The 13,713-nt window shown below is 46.6% G+C and overlaps 1 protein-coding gene across 2 annotated transcripts in view; it reads right to left on the bottom strand.

Moving 5' to 3' along the window:
* The window catches only part of atp9b (ATPase phospholipid transporting 9B), a 334,567-nt gene that overhangs the window by 226,242 nt on the left and 94,612 nt on the right, over window positions 1-13,713 (bottom strand). For both annotated transcript variants that reach the window (XM_055634761.1, XM_055634763.1), the window contains exon 7: window positions 5,852-5,903. In XM_055634761.1, the coding sequence (XP_055490736.1) occupies window positions 5,852-5,903 (52 nt within the window). The remainder of the gene's footprint in view (window positions 1-5,851; window positions 5,904-13,713) is intronic.

Below are 13,713 nucleotides of genomic sequence, written 5' to 3'. Positions count from 1 at the left end.
ATGTCATACTATTGAAGTTGCAGCAACATCCATTGAAGGTTTCCTGGAGAGGCATGAATCGGTTTGTTAAAGATGCTGACCAGGGGTTGGTGGTCAGTTTCAATCGTGACCGTATGTCCGAAAATAAAGTCATTCATTTTCTTGCAGGCGAAATCGACTGCCCGAAGCTCCTTTTCAATTTGGGTGTTGCGTTGTTCCGTGTCAGTCATGGTGCGCGAGGCATAGGCGACAGGCTTGTGCCGCTGCCTTCATCTTGAACACATGCTGCACCTAGTCCGTGTTGTGAAGCGTCACACGTCAGTGTGACCGGTCGCTAGGATCAAAATAGCGAGAGTAGGAGCACGACATTTGCTGCTTAAGAGTGTCGAATGCCCTCTGCTGTTGCTAATGCCAGGCCCAGACAGTGTCTTTGGGGGTAAGCTGGTGCAGTGGGACTGATATTTCATTGAAGATCTCAATAAATTTACTCAGATAATCATGCCAAGGAATCTCTGCAGACTAAGCACGTCTGTGGGTGCTGGTAGCTCGTTGATGGCACTGGTTTTCACCGGATCAGTTTTTAGGCCGTCTTTAGTGAACACATGGCCTACGTAGTTCGCCTCACTTACACTGAATTTGCATTTTTGAGGGTTTAACTTGAGGTTGATGGCATTGGCGCGGTCCAGGACCTTTGTTAGATTAGCATCGTGTTCTTGGATAGTTCGTCCAGCAATGAGGATATCATCCCCTACAATGGAGCATGGGTAACCTGCAAACAATTGCTCCATAGCTCGTTGAAATACTTCACTAGCCTAGTTTATGCCAAAAGGCATGCGAAGGAATCTGTATCGCCCGAATGGTGTGCTGAAGGCCGTTGACTTAGGAGTTGCGTTCCAGCAGAATCTACCAGAATGAACTCTTGGCATCTAGTACTATAAATACAGTTGCTTCAGCCAGCTGCGCTGCAATCTCGTCCACAGTGCGCATGGGATAGCGTGGTCGTTCAATGGCTGTGTTTAAGTCCTTGGGATTGATGTAAATCCGTATTTCATCCTTATTTTTCATTGTTGCCACAACCATGGTCGAGACCCAGTCTGAGGGATCAACGACCGGGGCAACTATACCTAGAGACACCATTCTGTTGAGTTCACTTTGAACACGGTCCCGCTTAGCATGGGGAATCCTGTGTGCTGGACGGACAACTGGGAGTAACTCAGGGTTAATCGTAATTGTGTACTTGACAGGCAACCTGCCCAGCTTGTCATCAAACAAAGTTTTGTATTGTGTCAGGATTTGTTGAGTAAAGTCACAAGATGGAGTCAGATGACAAACAGAAGCACTGAAAGAGACCAGTCCCACGTCGTGACAAGATTTAACACCCAGCATGGATGGCACATTCTCACGAATGTCAGGTTGTGGACAAGACAGCAGCGTAACTCGACTTGACCGATAGGATGCACTGGACCTCCTGCAAATGGAAGAAGGGAGGCAGCCATAGGAGTGATAGTCTTTGTTTTTTGTTTATTTTTCAATTCAGATAAACACATCACATTACACCGAGCACCTGTGTCAACTTTAAGAAAGAAATTCTTGCCATTAACGAGCAAAGCGACCTTGGGATCATGATGCTTATGAGGCAAGTCAGACAGGGAGTGTACATCCAATTCAAGATTCTCGTTAGCAGACTGCAAGTCCGTGGTTGCTGTGTAGAAGCGCTCCGAGAGCATGTTTTCATGGTCGAGTGAATTGACAGATTGGCTTGTTTGAATCCTGTTGCTTCACGAGCGGCAGTATTTGAAGAAGTGATTACTTTCTTTATAGAAATGACAAAAAAAAGAAAAAAAATGACAAATTTTCCCATAAGCTGGGCAACGGTCACGAGCTGCAACATGCGAACCTCCGCAGTTAAAACAATTGTCTATGAGTTGAGCGACAGAACTGTCGGGCACAATATTTGCATGGGCATCTGCCATTTCAGCAACGTGGTAGCGGTTTTCAGCAGTCTCTAGAGTAAGTTAAGTATTGCTTAAAATTTGTCACGTAATTTATCATAGTGGACACCATAGACCAGACGGTCGCGAACTAATCTGTCGCATAAATCACCAAAGGCACACGACTGGGAATGTGTTTCAAAGCACTAACATACATTTCAACAGGTTCTCCGTGTCTCTGGCTTCGTGAAAAACATGTTCTTCATGACGTAATTAGTACATAACTTACATAACTGTCTGAATTTGCGTAGCAAGCAGTCGGGGTCCCAGATGAATTCAGTGGGAGCAATCTGGACACCAGCCAGGTCAAACCTAGCTGGTTCATAATGAAATCTTCTGGCATGCCGCAGCTTCTGTGCCTGCTAGGTTAAGGAGAATTGAGGCACGAACACCTGGAACAGCAGCCGCGTGAGCCGTGTCTATGTAAATGGTGAAATCTTCTTTAAATATGCACAACCGTTCTGCGAGATCTTCATTAAACACCAAATTCTCTGGTTTTCTGAGAGCAGCAGCCATAGTAAAACATATACTGGACAAAAGAAACAAACTAAAATATAAGCAATAGAATTAGGCAAGGAGTCCGAGTTTTCTGACACCATGTTGGAATGACTTAACTCACGCACAGTGATTAAGATCCAAAGAACATTGCTACTCAACATGCTACTCAAGACTGGGGAAGAATACATTTATTGTCACATGCACCCTTTGGTACAGTGAGATTTGAGTTACCATACAGCCATACGAATAAAAAAAACAATGCACGATAGAATTTAACATGAACATCCCCACACAGCAGAATCAATGTTTCCCACTGTGAGGGAAATCAGTAAAGTTTAGTCAACTTCCTCTTCGTTCACCCGTGGACGGGGCCTTTGAGCCCTCCACAGTTGCTGCTTTGGCGGCCCGATGTTCAGGCCCTCTCGACGGGATGATCGGTGCTTCGGCATCGGAATGGAAGAACACACTCAGCGGCATGGAGTTTCTGAATCGTCCACTTCTCACCGGAGACCACGGCTTCCGAAGTCCACAGGCCAAGCTTAGCGCAGACCACAGGCCGGGAAGAGAGAATTAGGAAACAGTCACAGGTTGGTGATAGGTCCAAATAGATAGGGAAACAAAGGCACTTGGAGCAAGGTAGCGAATGAAGGGGAAGGTGGTGACAGCTGCCAAAGAGTGCTAAGTTGTGATACAAATTGTAAAGGTGTTGAAATCTGATAAGTAGGAGAGGCGATAATTGGAACCATTGAAGGGAAGATGAAACCAGTGGGGAAGGGAATCTGATGGATGAAATATGTAGGTAGCAGGTGGATGGAACCAGAAGGGCAAAGTGGATGAAACTGGGTGATGAGGGACTAGAGATGAGATAGAGTAAGAAAAGGGAACAAAAGTGGCAGGACGAGAGGTAGAATAGAATGCCTTTTATTATTATTCAAACAGACAAGGTTTGAACGAAATTTCATTCCTACAGTCATGACATTACAAAAAAATCCAAGACACACACTTAACACAATTTACACAAACATCCATCACAGTGAATCTCCAACACCTCCTCACTGTGATGGAAGGCAAAAGTCTTATCTCTTCCCTTTGTTCTTCTTCTGCGGTCCAGCAGTCCAACTGCAGCGTCGAGGCGACTGGGGCTCCCGATGTTAAAGCCCCCGGCAGACAATGATAAGTTCACGGCCGTTTAAGCCACGCCGGGCGATGTTAGGCCCCGCTCCGAGTCATTTAAACCCCACGATTCCGGCGGGGGAAGTTGCCGTTGCGGGAGCTCCGAAAAGCGGTCTCCCACCAGGGACCTGCGAGCTCCCAATGTTCCTGTCCACCGGGCCTGAGGCCGGAGCCGCCGCGCTCCATCACAGCTCTCCCCGTTCCGAAGTCAGCCAGCTCCGGAAGGGTGAGTCCGCAGGCTCCGCGGCTGGAGTCCCCAGGTTGGTTCGGGTTGGAGGCCACTGCCGGCTCCACGATGTTAGGACAAACGACACCGGTGACCCGACAGGGAAAAAGTCAGGTCCCCGTACAGGGAAGTGATTAAATGGTTTCCCCCACCCCCCACCCTTCCCCTCCACATATACACAGCTAAAAAATTGAACCAAAAACATACATTTAACGAGACAAACATTTTAAAAAGGACAAGACGGCCTGCAGTCGAGCCGCTGCCATTAGGCGATGCCACTTCGCATTGGAAGGAGCAGGAGAGCGGAACACAGAAGGTAAGGGTTGCCTGAAATTGAAAAATGAATTGTGTATACACTAGATTGCAGACTATCCAGGCAAAATATGAGCTGGTGTTCTTCTCGTTTGTATTGAGCTTCATGCTGGCAGTGGAGAAGGCAGAGGATGGACAGGTCGGGTTGGGAATTGGAAGGGGAGTTGTGGGAATGGGAAGGGGAGCATGCAGTGTGGAGCTTGGGATGGCATTGAAGTCCATTCACCTTCCCCATGCAAGTTCTTAACTTCTTCAAATTCACGAGTTCAGTTGCAAAGCAAATTCGGTCTGCTTTTCCCCTCATGCTCATGTGCTGATGAAATCCATGACAATTTCAACACCTAAATGCCAGTGATTCCAAATCAATACCCCTACAGTAAATAGCAAATTTCAGCACGTTTCCAAATATTAAACTACACACAAAAAAAATGGCAGCTTCTAATGCCTTTTTTGCATATTTTATATTAGCAATGCAATTTCAAGCCGGTTCCTCCCGCCAGCAACGTCTTTAAATAAATGAAATAAATTCCGGAAAGGCTGTGTACATAAGTAGCTCAGATAATGCAAATTCTCCAGACAAATATCCTTTTTTAATTCGATCCAACTGAGAAAATCATTTTTTATACAAAGAGTGGTAAATCTGTGGAATAATCTGCCACAGAAGGTAGTTGAGGCCAGTTCATTGGCTATATTTAAGAGGGAGCTAGATGTGGCCCTTGTGGCTAAGGGGATCAGAGGGTATGGAGAGAAGGCAAGTACGGGATACTGAGTTGGATGATCAGCCATGATCATATTGAATGGCGGTGCAGGCTCGAAGGGCCGAATGGCCTACTCCTGCACCTAATTTCTATGTTTCTATCCCGGGTGCAGATGCGGCGTAGACGGAGGAATTGGGAGTAGGGGGATAGAGTCCCTACACGGTGGGAAGAAGTGCAGTTCAGATAACCATGGGAGTCAATGGGTTTATAGTAGATGTTGGTTAGTAGTTTGTTACCTACGATGGAGAGAGTGAGGTCCAGAAACGGTAGGGAGATGTCGGAAATGGTCCAAGTGAATTTGAGTGCCAGATGGAAGTTAGTGGTGAAATGGATGAAGTCAGTGAGTTCTGCATGGGCACAGGAGGTGGCACCAATGCAGTCGTCAATGTAGCGGAGATAAATTTGAATATCATTAGTAATCAACTCTGCTGATGCATTTCTACATTGACCTTTTTTAAATATCTACCAATAATACAGACAAACAGTGGCGAACTGACCAGGGTGTCAGCTTGCCTGATGGCAAGTGGGCCCCTGATGAAGTGGTTCCCCTATATCAAGTAGGCCCCAGATGAAGTGGGCCTCCTTTGTCTCCTGGCAACCAATATTTTTAGACCCAGTCCACCACTGCAGACAAAAATTGATATTTATTCACTACAAGACTTTAGTTGTAATAAAACTTATTCTTCACTGCTGGCAGCAATCATTTATACATCAAAAGTAAGTGGATTCAAATCAAATCAGAATATTTTAGCTGGAGGATAAATGTTCTTAAAAACATTTTCAATATGCATCAACATTCAATATGTATGCTGTTCATTGCTTTGAACATTTATTTGGGCATTGTGTGAAATGTTATGAACTGCAGACACATTTCTGTTTCTTCTAATTACGAGAAAGCACTGAAAATTGCTCACCATTTTTTTCTGATGTTCTCAAAAAGATCATGTCAGCAGGTATCCGCTGATTCTGAAATAAAAGATGACACAATTAAATACATCAATCCAAACTGACTGTATTTCAAAATATCTACTGAAGATGGAATTGCACTTCAATATTACACAGAATTTACAGGACAGCTAAATGATTTTCAGCCCTACATGACAGAAGAATTGTCTGACCTTTCACTACATTCTGACCATTCTCCACATTCTAACACGATTCCTTTCCTCAAGTATCTATGTAGAAATTCACAAATGGACTGACTTTTTGATACATGATGAGCCCTTTCATATTCTCACCATTCCAGGGTAAAATAATGTGAATATGTTCTTCAATTTTAACTTATGTTATGTTGACTGAATTTGAACCCCTCCAGAACTGCCCATTCAATCCATAATTTTAAACGGATACTAGACCAAGGGGGACCCATTGGTTGGGGGGGGGGGGGGGGGGGGGGGGGGGGGGGGAGCCTGTGGCGTCACACACACTGACCACCCACACACACACACACACAGGTGAGGGGGGGGGGTGATAGGGGGAGGGGGGAGGTGGAGGGGGAGGGGAGTGGTGCAGAGTGGGAGGGAGGTGAATGGGGGGAGGGGGGATGGAGAGGGGGTGGGGTGGAGAGCAGAGAGGGGGAGGGGGGTGAGAGAGAGTGAGGGGGGGAGGGGGGGGGCAAAGGGAGGGGGGAGGGAGAGGGGGGAGTGGGGGAGAGTAGGTGAGAAGGGGAGAAGGGATGTGGAAGGGGAGGGGAGGTGGAGGGAGAGGTGGAGGGAGGGCAGAGGGCTGGAAAGGGAGAGGGGGGTGGTGAGGGAGGAGGAAGGGAGGAGAGAGGAGGAGGGAGAGGGAAGGGGAGGGGGAAGGTGCGGGGCGTTGCCCTGCGGATGGACGGCCGAGTGCGAGTATTGACACAATCAGGGACTGCCTATATTGACAGTTTGCAGGCAGCCAATCATCAAGTTGATGTATTGCCAACTTTATCAACGGAGCACACGACCTCCAGCGGGGAACAGTGCCCAGCAAGCTGTGTGTGCAGCTGGCCGTGAGGAGCCGAGGCAGCTCGTGGAAAACAGTGCCCCAGCGCGTTGAATATTCTGCGCAGCTTGCTGCGAGGAGCAAAGGCATTGTGACGTCATCCAGCTCGTTAGATTTTAAAAAGATGTCAGATTGGTGAACAATTTTAGTAAAAACAAAACTAAGAAAATAATGAATCAAATTTACAGATGAAAGGATTTTTGAAATCATGAGGTAAATCTCTAACGGAATATGTAAACATTTCACCGTTACGTCGGGTTTTCGAGATGTGTAGCCTGTTCATCATTCCTGGCTGGTATAATTTAGTTCTGTTATCATATTAAACCTCTTTTGCCTCTTCATTTCAAGAGCGTTCAAGAGACTTTATTGTCATGTGTCCCAGATAGGACAATGAAATTCTTGCATGCTGCAGCACAACAGAATATTGTAGGCATAAATACAGAACAGTGTGTCCATATACCATAGAATATATACATACACACATAAAGTGCAATAGGCTTTTATAGTTCAGAGTTTGTTTGAAGTTGAGTTCTGATGGCTGTGGGGAAGTAGCTGATCCTGAACCTGGATGTTGCAGATTTCAGGCTCCTGTACCTTCTGCCTGAAGGCAGTGGAGAGATGAGTGTGTGGCCAGGATGGTGTGGGCAGCCTTTTTGAGGCAGCGACTTCGATAGATCCCCTCAATGGCAGGGAGGTCAGAGCCAATGATGGACTGGGCAGTGTTTACAACTTTTTGCAGCCTTTTCCGCTCCTGGACGCTCAAGTTGCCGAAACCAAGCCATGATGCAAACGGTCAGCATGCTCTCTAGGTGCGCTGTAGTAGTTTACAATAAGCATACCGACTCTCCGTAATTTCTCAGGAAGTAGAGGCGCTGAAAGATGTTCTTTCTTGGCCTTTGATATCTAGAAGTCAAACCAATGTTTTGTTGATATTTAGTTCTTTATTTTGCCACTGGATTTCTTAGCACCCTAAATTTAATTTAAAAGGTGATATATTATATTAATCTTTAAATACCTTTTCAATTGAAGGAAATATGAAATTTTGTGGATATAAAGTACTTGCATATATGGTATTCTCCCATATCTTTTATATTGTACAGATGAAGTCCAGCCAAAAACTAAGCGGAGTACAAAAGTTTGGGAGACGGGTTTATTTCTCTTGAAATCATGCGGCCTTAAATACCAACCCAGGTTCAAGACTATGGGGGGCTCTGGACGGCTCAAGAACGGAGCGGCCGAGATCATTGCCCATGGCATGCCACCATGGCATAAATATGAACGCCCCCAGAGGCACTTACGTTGTGAATGTCAAACCTAAATAGAGGAAGAATGTGGAGCGGGACGGCGGACAGCAATGGGTGGTTGAGCCCATAATGCTTCAAACGAGCCACAGGCACAGTTTATGGGCCTCCCATGTCAGTAGGCATAAAGGGAATTTACGTTCAAGAAACGTATGGGCAGCCATCAGAAGTGGGATGCGGCAGGAAAGGCGCTTCTGCTGGTGTAATTAAACAGCTTTTGCAGAGGCCAGGAAAGTAACAAGTATTTGAGTCATGCCTCTTGCGTTCATTTCAGAGAGACTTGGTGCGGAGAGTCATGGGTTCTGAAACCATGACTTTAAATCCTAACTGAATTTGTTTGTAACGCCTGGTTGTTTGATTCCTGCTGGTATAATTTGTTCTGACATTTTTAAACCTCTTTTGCCTCTTCATTTCAAGAGCGTTCAAGAGACTTTATTGTCATGTGTCCCAGACAATGAAATTCTTGCATGCTGCAGAACAACAGAATATTGTAGGCATAAATACAGAACAGTGTGTCCATATACCATAGAATATATACATACACACATAAAGTGCAATAGGCTTTTATAGTTCAGAGTTTGTTTGAAGTTGAGTTCTGATGGCTGTGGGGAAGTAGCTGATCCTGAACCTGGATGTTGCAGATTTCAGGCTCCTGTACCTTCTGCCTGAAGGCAGTGGAGAGATGAGTGTGTGGCCAGGATGGTGTGGGCAGCCTTTTTGAGGCAGCGACTTCGATAGATCCCCTCAATGGCAGGGAGGTCAGAGCCAATGATGGACTGGGCAGTGTTTACAACTTTTTGCAGCCTTTTCCGCTCCTGGACGCTCAAGTTGCCGAACCAAGCCATGATGCAACCGGTCAGCATGCTCTCTACTGTGCACCTGTAGTAGTTCGAGAGGGTCCTCCTCAACATACCGACTCTCCGTAATCTTCTCAGGAAGTAGAGGCGCTGATATGCCTCCAGATGTTCCCAAAGCCGTTAAATATGTTTACTACAATGTCTTGGCCTTTGATATCTAGAAGTCAAACCAATGTTTTGTTTATATTTAGTTCTTTATCTTTTGTTTTATGATAGCAGTATATTGATAAGAGAACACGTGCCACTGGATTTCTTAGCACCTCTAACCCAATTTAATTTAATGTCCAAGGTGATATATTATATTAATCTTTAACTACCTTTTTCAATTGAAGTGATAACTATGAAGTGTTTTTGTAGGATATAAAGTACTTGCATATATGGTATTCTTGAGAATGCAAAAGCTTCTCGCAATATCTTTATATTGTAGCGTGGACTCGCAGAAGTCCAGCCAAAAACTAAGCGGACACAAGTTGTGTATACGCGATGTGTTTATTCTCTCCGATACCGTTCCCTACTCGAAGGTCACGGGCGTTGCCCGGCCTTAAATACCAACCCAGGTTCAAGCCCCGTGACTAGGGGCTCTGGAGGGCAGCCACACCGAGAGGCCGCCCTCCAGAGCCGAGGGTTCATTGTGCCCATGGCTTGCCGCCAGGTACCGTCACATGACCGCCCCAGAACCAGAGGCACTGAACCGGACGGGATGCCGAACGAGGCGGCCAGAACGCGTAGATACCACCCCACACCCTGGGGACTTGCTTGGTTCGGAAGAATCTCCGGCAGCCGGGACGGCGGACGCCCGCAATGGGGTGGTTGAGCCACATGGACTGGCTCACTCAGGTCTAAGTGGGCCGGCTTCAAACGAGCCACAGACACAGTTTAATGCCGGCCTCCCATGTCCAAATCAAATATAGTAGGCCCGTGCCACAGCACACGAAAGGGACCTTCATACGGGCGCTGCAAGGGCGACCTGTGGGAGTCACAGCAAAGAAAGACGTATGGGCAGCCCATCAGCGGCAGCGGCACATGGGACGCGACGTTGGGATGCGGCAGTAAGGGCTGCTTCTGCTGGTGTGGTGTCAGGCTTTTGCAGATGGCGCAAACTTCAGTTTTGTCACTTATGTATTTGGTCATGCCAGACCAGTAAAATGTGCTCTGTGCCCTTGTAAGGTTGCCTCCACACCGGGGTGGCCCCAGTGGACAGCATCTAAGTACTTGTCCCGGAGAAAGGCTGGGATAACTGCTTTGTGACCCTTGACTTTTATCCTGTTCTGTAACACCAGTTCATCATGAACCAGGAAGTACGGGCAGATAGCGAGCGGGGTGCTGTGTTGTTTATCCGGCCAGCCACACTGGTTGACTGCTGACAGCAATTGTAAAGTCTCGTCAGCAGCCATGTGCTTTGCCAGGCTGCTTAGGCAACCAGTAGGAACATACGATACCTTCATTACTTAGAACTGGTCCTGTTCAGAGGACTGTTGTTCGCTGGTTTTGTGTGGGGCCCTTGATAGCGTGTCAGCTGTGTACACGTCCTTGTCTTTTTTTATAGACAATGTTGAAATCAAACCGCTGCAGCTGTATCATCATCCATTACAGGCGAGCCGGAGCGGCGTGAATGTGTTTATTCAAGATGGTGACCAGCGGCTGGTGGTCTCTTTTTATTGTCACAGACTTCCCAAAAATAAAGTATTTTAATTTAGTGCAGGCGAAAACCACTGCGAGTAATTCTTTTTCAATCTGGGCGTAACGTTGTTTAGCATCGGTCAGTGTGCGAGAGGCATATGAAACAGGCTTGCAGTCGCCATCATTAGTGGTCTGCAGGCAATCAGCACCAAGTCCGTACTGGGACGCATCACATGTGAGTGTTACTGGTAATTCCAAAGCGATGTAGGCGAGGGTGAGTGCGCTGGCCAGCTGCAACTTGAGGATATCAAAAGCTCTTTGGTTCTGTGGATACCAGAACCATGCAGTGTCTTTATGTGTCAGTTCCCGCAGGGGGACAGATACATCTCTGAGGTTGGGAATAAATTTCCCCAGGTAGTTGACCATTCCAAGGAACCTTTGTAGACTCCTAACGTCAGTAGGAACCGGCATTTCGTTGATAGCAACAATTTTTGATGGGTCTGGTCTGAGACCATCACTTGTGAAAACATGTCCGACGTAGGAAATTTCAGGGACCCGAAACTTGCACTTCAGGGGATTGAGGTTGAGCTGAATCTCTTTGGTACGGTCCAGCACTCTCTTCAGATTGGCGTCATGCTCAGCCAAGTCATGCCCGTAAATGAGAATGTAATCAAAAATGATGGCACATGGATACCCCGCAAACAGTTGTTCCATGGTGCACTGGAAAACATCACTGGCAGAGTTGATGCCAAAGGGCATTCTCAGGAATTTGTTACGACCGAATGGGGTGCCGAACATAGTAAGGTTGGGACCAGCGCAATCTGCCAAAATGAGCTTTTGGCATCCAGAACGGAAAACACTGATGCGTTGCCTATTTGAGCAGCAACTTCCTCTACCGTTCGCATAGGGTAGTGTGGGCATTTGATTGTTGTGTTGAGGTCCATAGGGTTGATGCAGATACGGATTTCTTCCTTGTTTTTCTTTGTTGCAACCACCCAGTCAGATTATTCAGTAACTTCAGCAATGAAACCCAGGGAGACCATCTGCTTGAGCTCATTGTGTACTCTGTCGTGCGTGGTATGTGGAACACGATGTGGTGCTCAAACCACAGGAGTAACGTTGGGATCAACGGCGATGTTGTACTTGACGGGCAGCTTACCAAGCTCATCGTTAAACAGTTCTACATATAGAGAGAGTATTTGCTGAGTGGGGCCCCCAGCGAGAAAGAGTTGATGGACAGCACTGCCAAAGTAGACTAGGCTTAGATCGTGGCATGTATTGATACCAAGCAGTTACAGAATCCCCTTTGACGATATAAAACTTAAGGGTACGAGACTGCGAGTCTATGATGCAGTTTAAATCAGTTTCTCCAAGCAGGTGTAGAATATCACCACCGTTGCATGGCCAAGGCCTTTTCAACATGTTCAGCATTACGTATGTTTTTAAACTCAGATAACGAGATGACATTACACTTTGCTCCCGTATCAGTTATAATGGGTGACTTCAATCTACATATAGATTGGGTGAATCAAATTGGCAGGGGTGCTGAGGAAGAGGATTTCTTGGAATGTATGTGGGATAGTTTTCTAAACCAACGTGTAGAGGATAAAATGAGAGAGCAAGCTATTCTAGACTGCGTATTGAGTAATAAGGATGGGTTAGTTAGCAGTCTTGTTGTGCGTGGCCCCTTGGGCAAGAGTGACCATAATATGGTTGAGTTCTTCATTAGGATGGAGTGTGCATTGGGATGCATTGTTAATTCAGAAACAAGCATCCTGAACTCAAAGAAAGGTGATTTTGATGTTATGAGACATGAATTGGCCAAGATAGACTGGCAATTGATTCTTAAAGGGTTGTCGGTGCATATGCAATGGAAGGCATTTAAAGACAGCATGGATGAACTACAACAATTGTTCATCCCAGTTTGGCAAAAGAATAAATCACGGAAGGTAGTGCATCCGTGGATAACAAGGGAAATCAGGGATAGTATCTAAACAAAAGATGAAGCATACAAGTTAGCCAGAAAAAGCAGCCTATCAAAGGACTGGGAGAAATTCAGCAGAGGAGGACAAAAGGCTTAATTATGAAAGGGAAAATAGATTATGAAACAAAACTGGCAGGGAACATTAAAAACTGACTGCAAAAGTTTTTATGGATATGTGAAAAGGAAAAGATTAGTTAAAACAAATGTAGGTCCCTTGCAGTCAGAAACAGGCGAATTGATCATGGGGAACAAGGACATGGCAGACCAATTGAATAACTACTTTGGTTCTGTCTTCACTAAGGAAGACATAAATAATCTGCCTGAAATAGCATGGGACCAGGGGTTCAATGAGATGGAGGAACTGAGTGAAATCCAGGTTAGCCGGGAAGTGGTGTTAGTTAAATTGATGGATTAAAGGGCGATAAATCCCCAGGGCCAGATAAGTTGCATCCCAGAGTACTTAAGGAAGTAGCCGCAGAAATAGTGGGGGGGGGGGCCTCTTACCAGTAGCAATGTCCAGTCCAGATGGGGACAAAATGCTGACCGCCGTCCCGGTGTCCACCAAGCACCTGAGTCTCGAGCACCGGTCCCAGACATACAGGCGATGGATCCTGCCGGCCACCGCAGAGACAATCGGCGGCCGGCACTGTAGTTTCCCAGAAACGAACATAGCTGGCGACATTGGTGGGCCACTGAACCCCAGCGTAGGTGGTAAAAACACCACATCCTTCTCCATGGATCTCCTGGGTGCTGCTCAGCTATCCTCCACTCCTGTGCCACTTTTCTGGTCTGTGGCTCTTGTGGGCGTGGTCCTGGGTCACTGGGCCTTCCAGGGTACCGAATCGACACAGTCCAGCGACTCCGGAGATTCCAGGGATTCCAGTGCACCCACTTGCTGCCAGTCGGACAACCACAGCTCGACGGCGCGCGCCGCTATTCTGATCAGATCCTCAAAGCTCTCCCCCGAGAGCTGCCGGTGGATGTCGCACGGCAACTGCTGCAGCTAAGTAAATTCAAAAAGCGGGCAGGGCTGGTGGTCG

The sequence above is a fragment of the Leucoraja erinacea genome, chromosome 4 (assembly GCF_028641065.1).
Source record: "Leucoraja erinacea ecotype New England chromosome 4, Leri_hhj_1, whole genome shotgun sequence".
Lineage (NCBI taxonomy): Eukaryota > Metazoa > Chordata > Chondrichthyes > Rajiformes > Rajidae > Leucoraja > Leucoraja erinaceus.
This window is presented reverse-complemented; position numbering and strand designations above follow the sequence as displayed.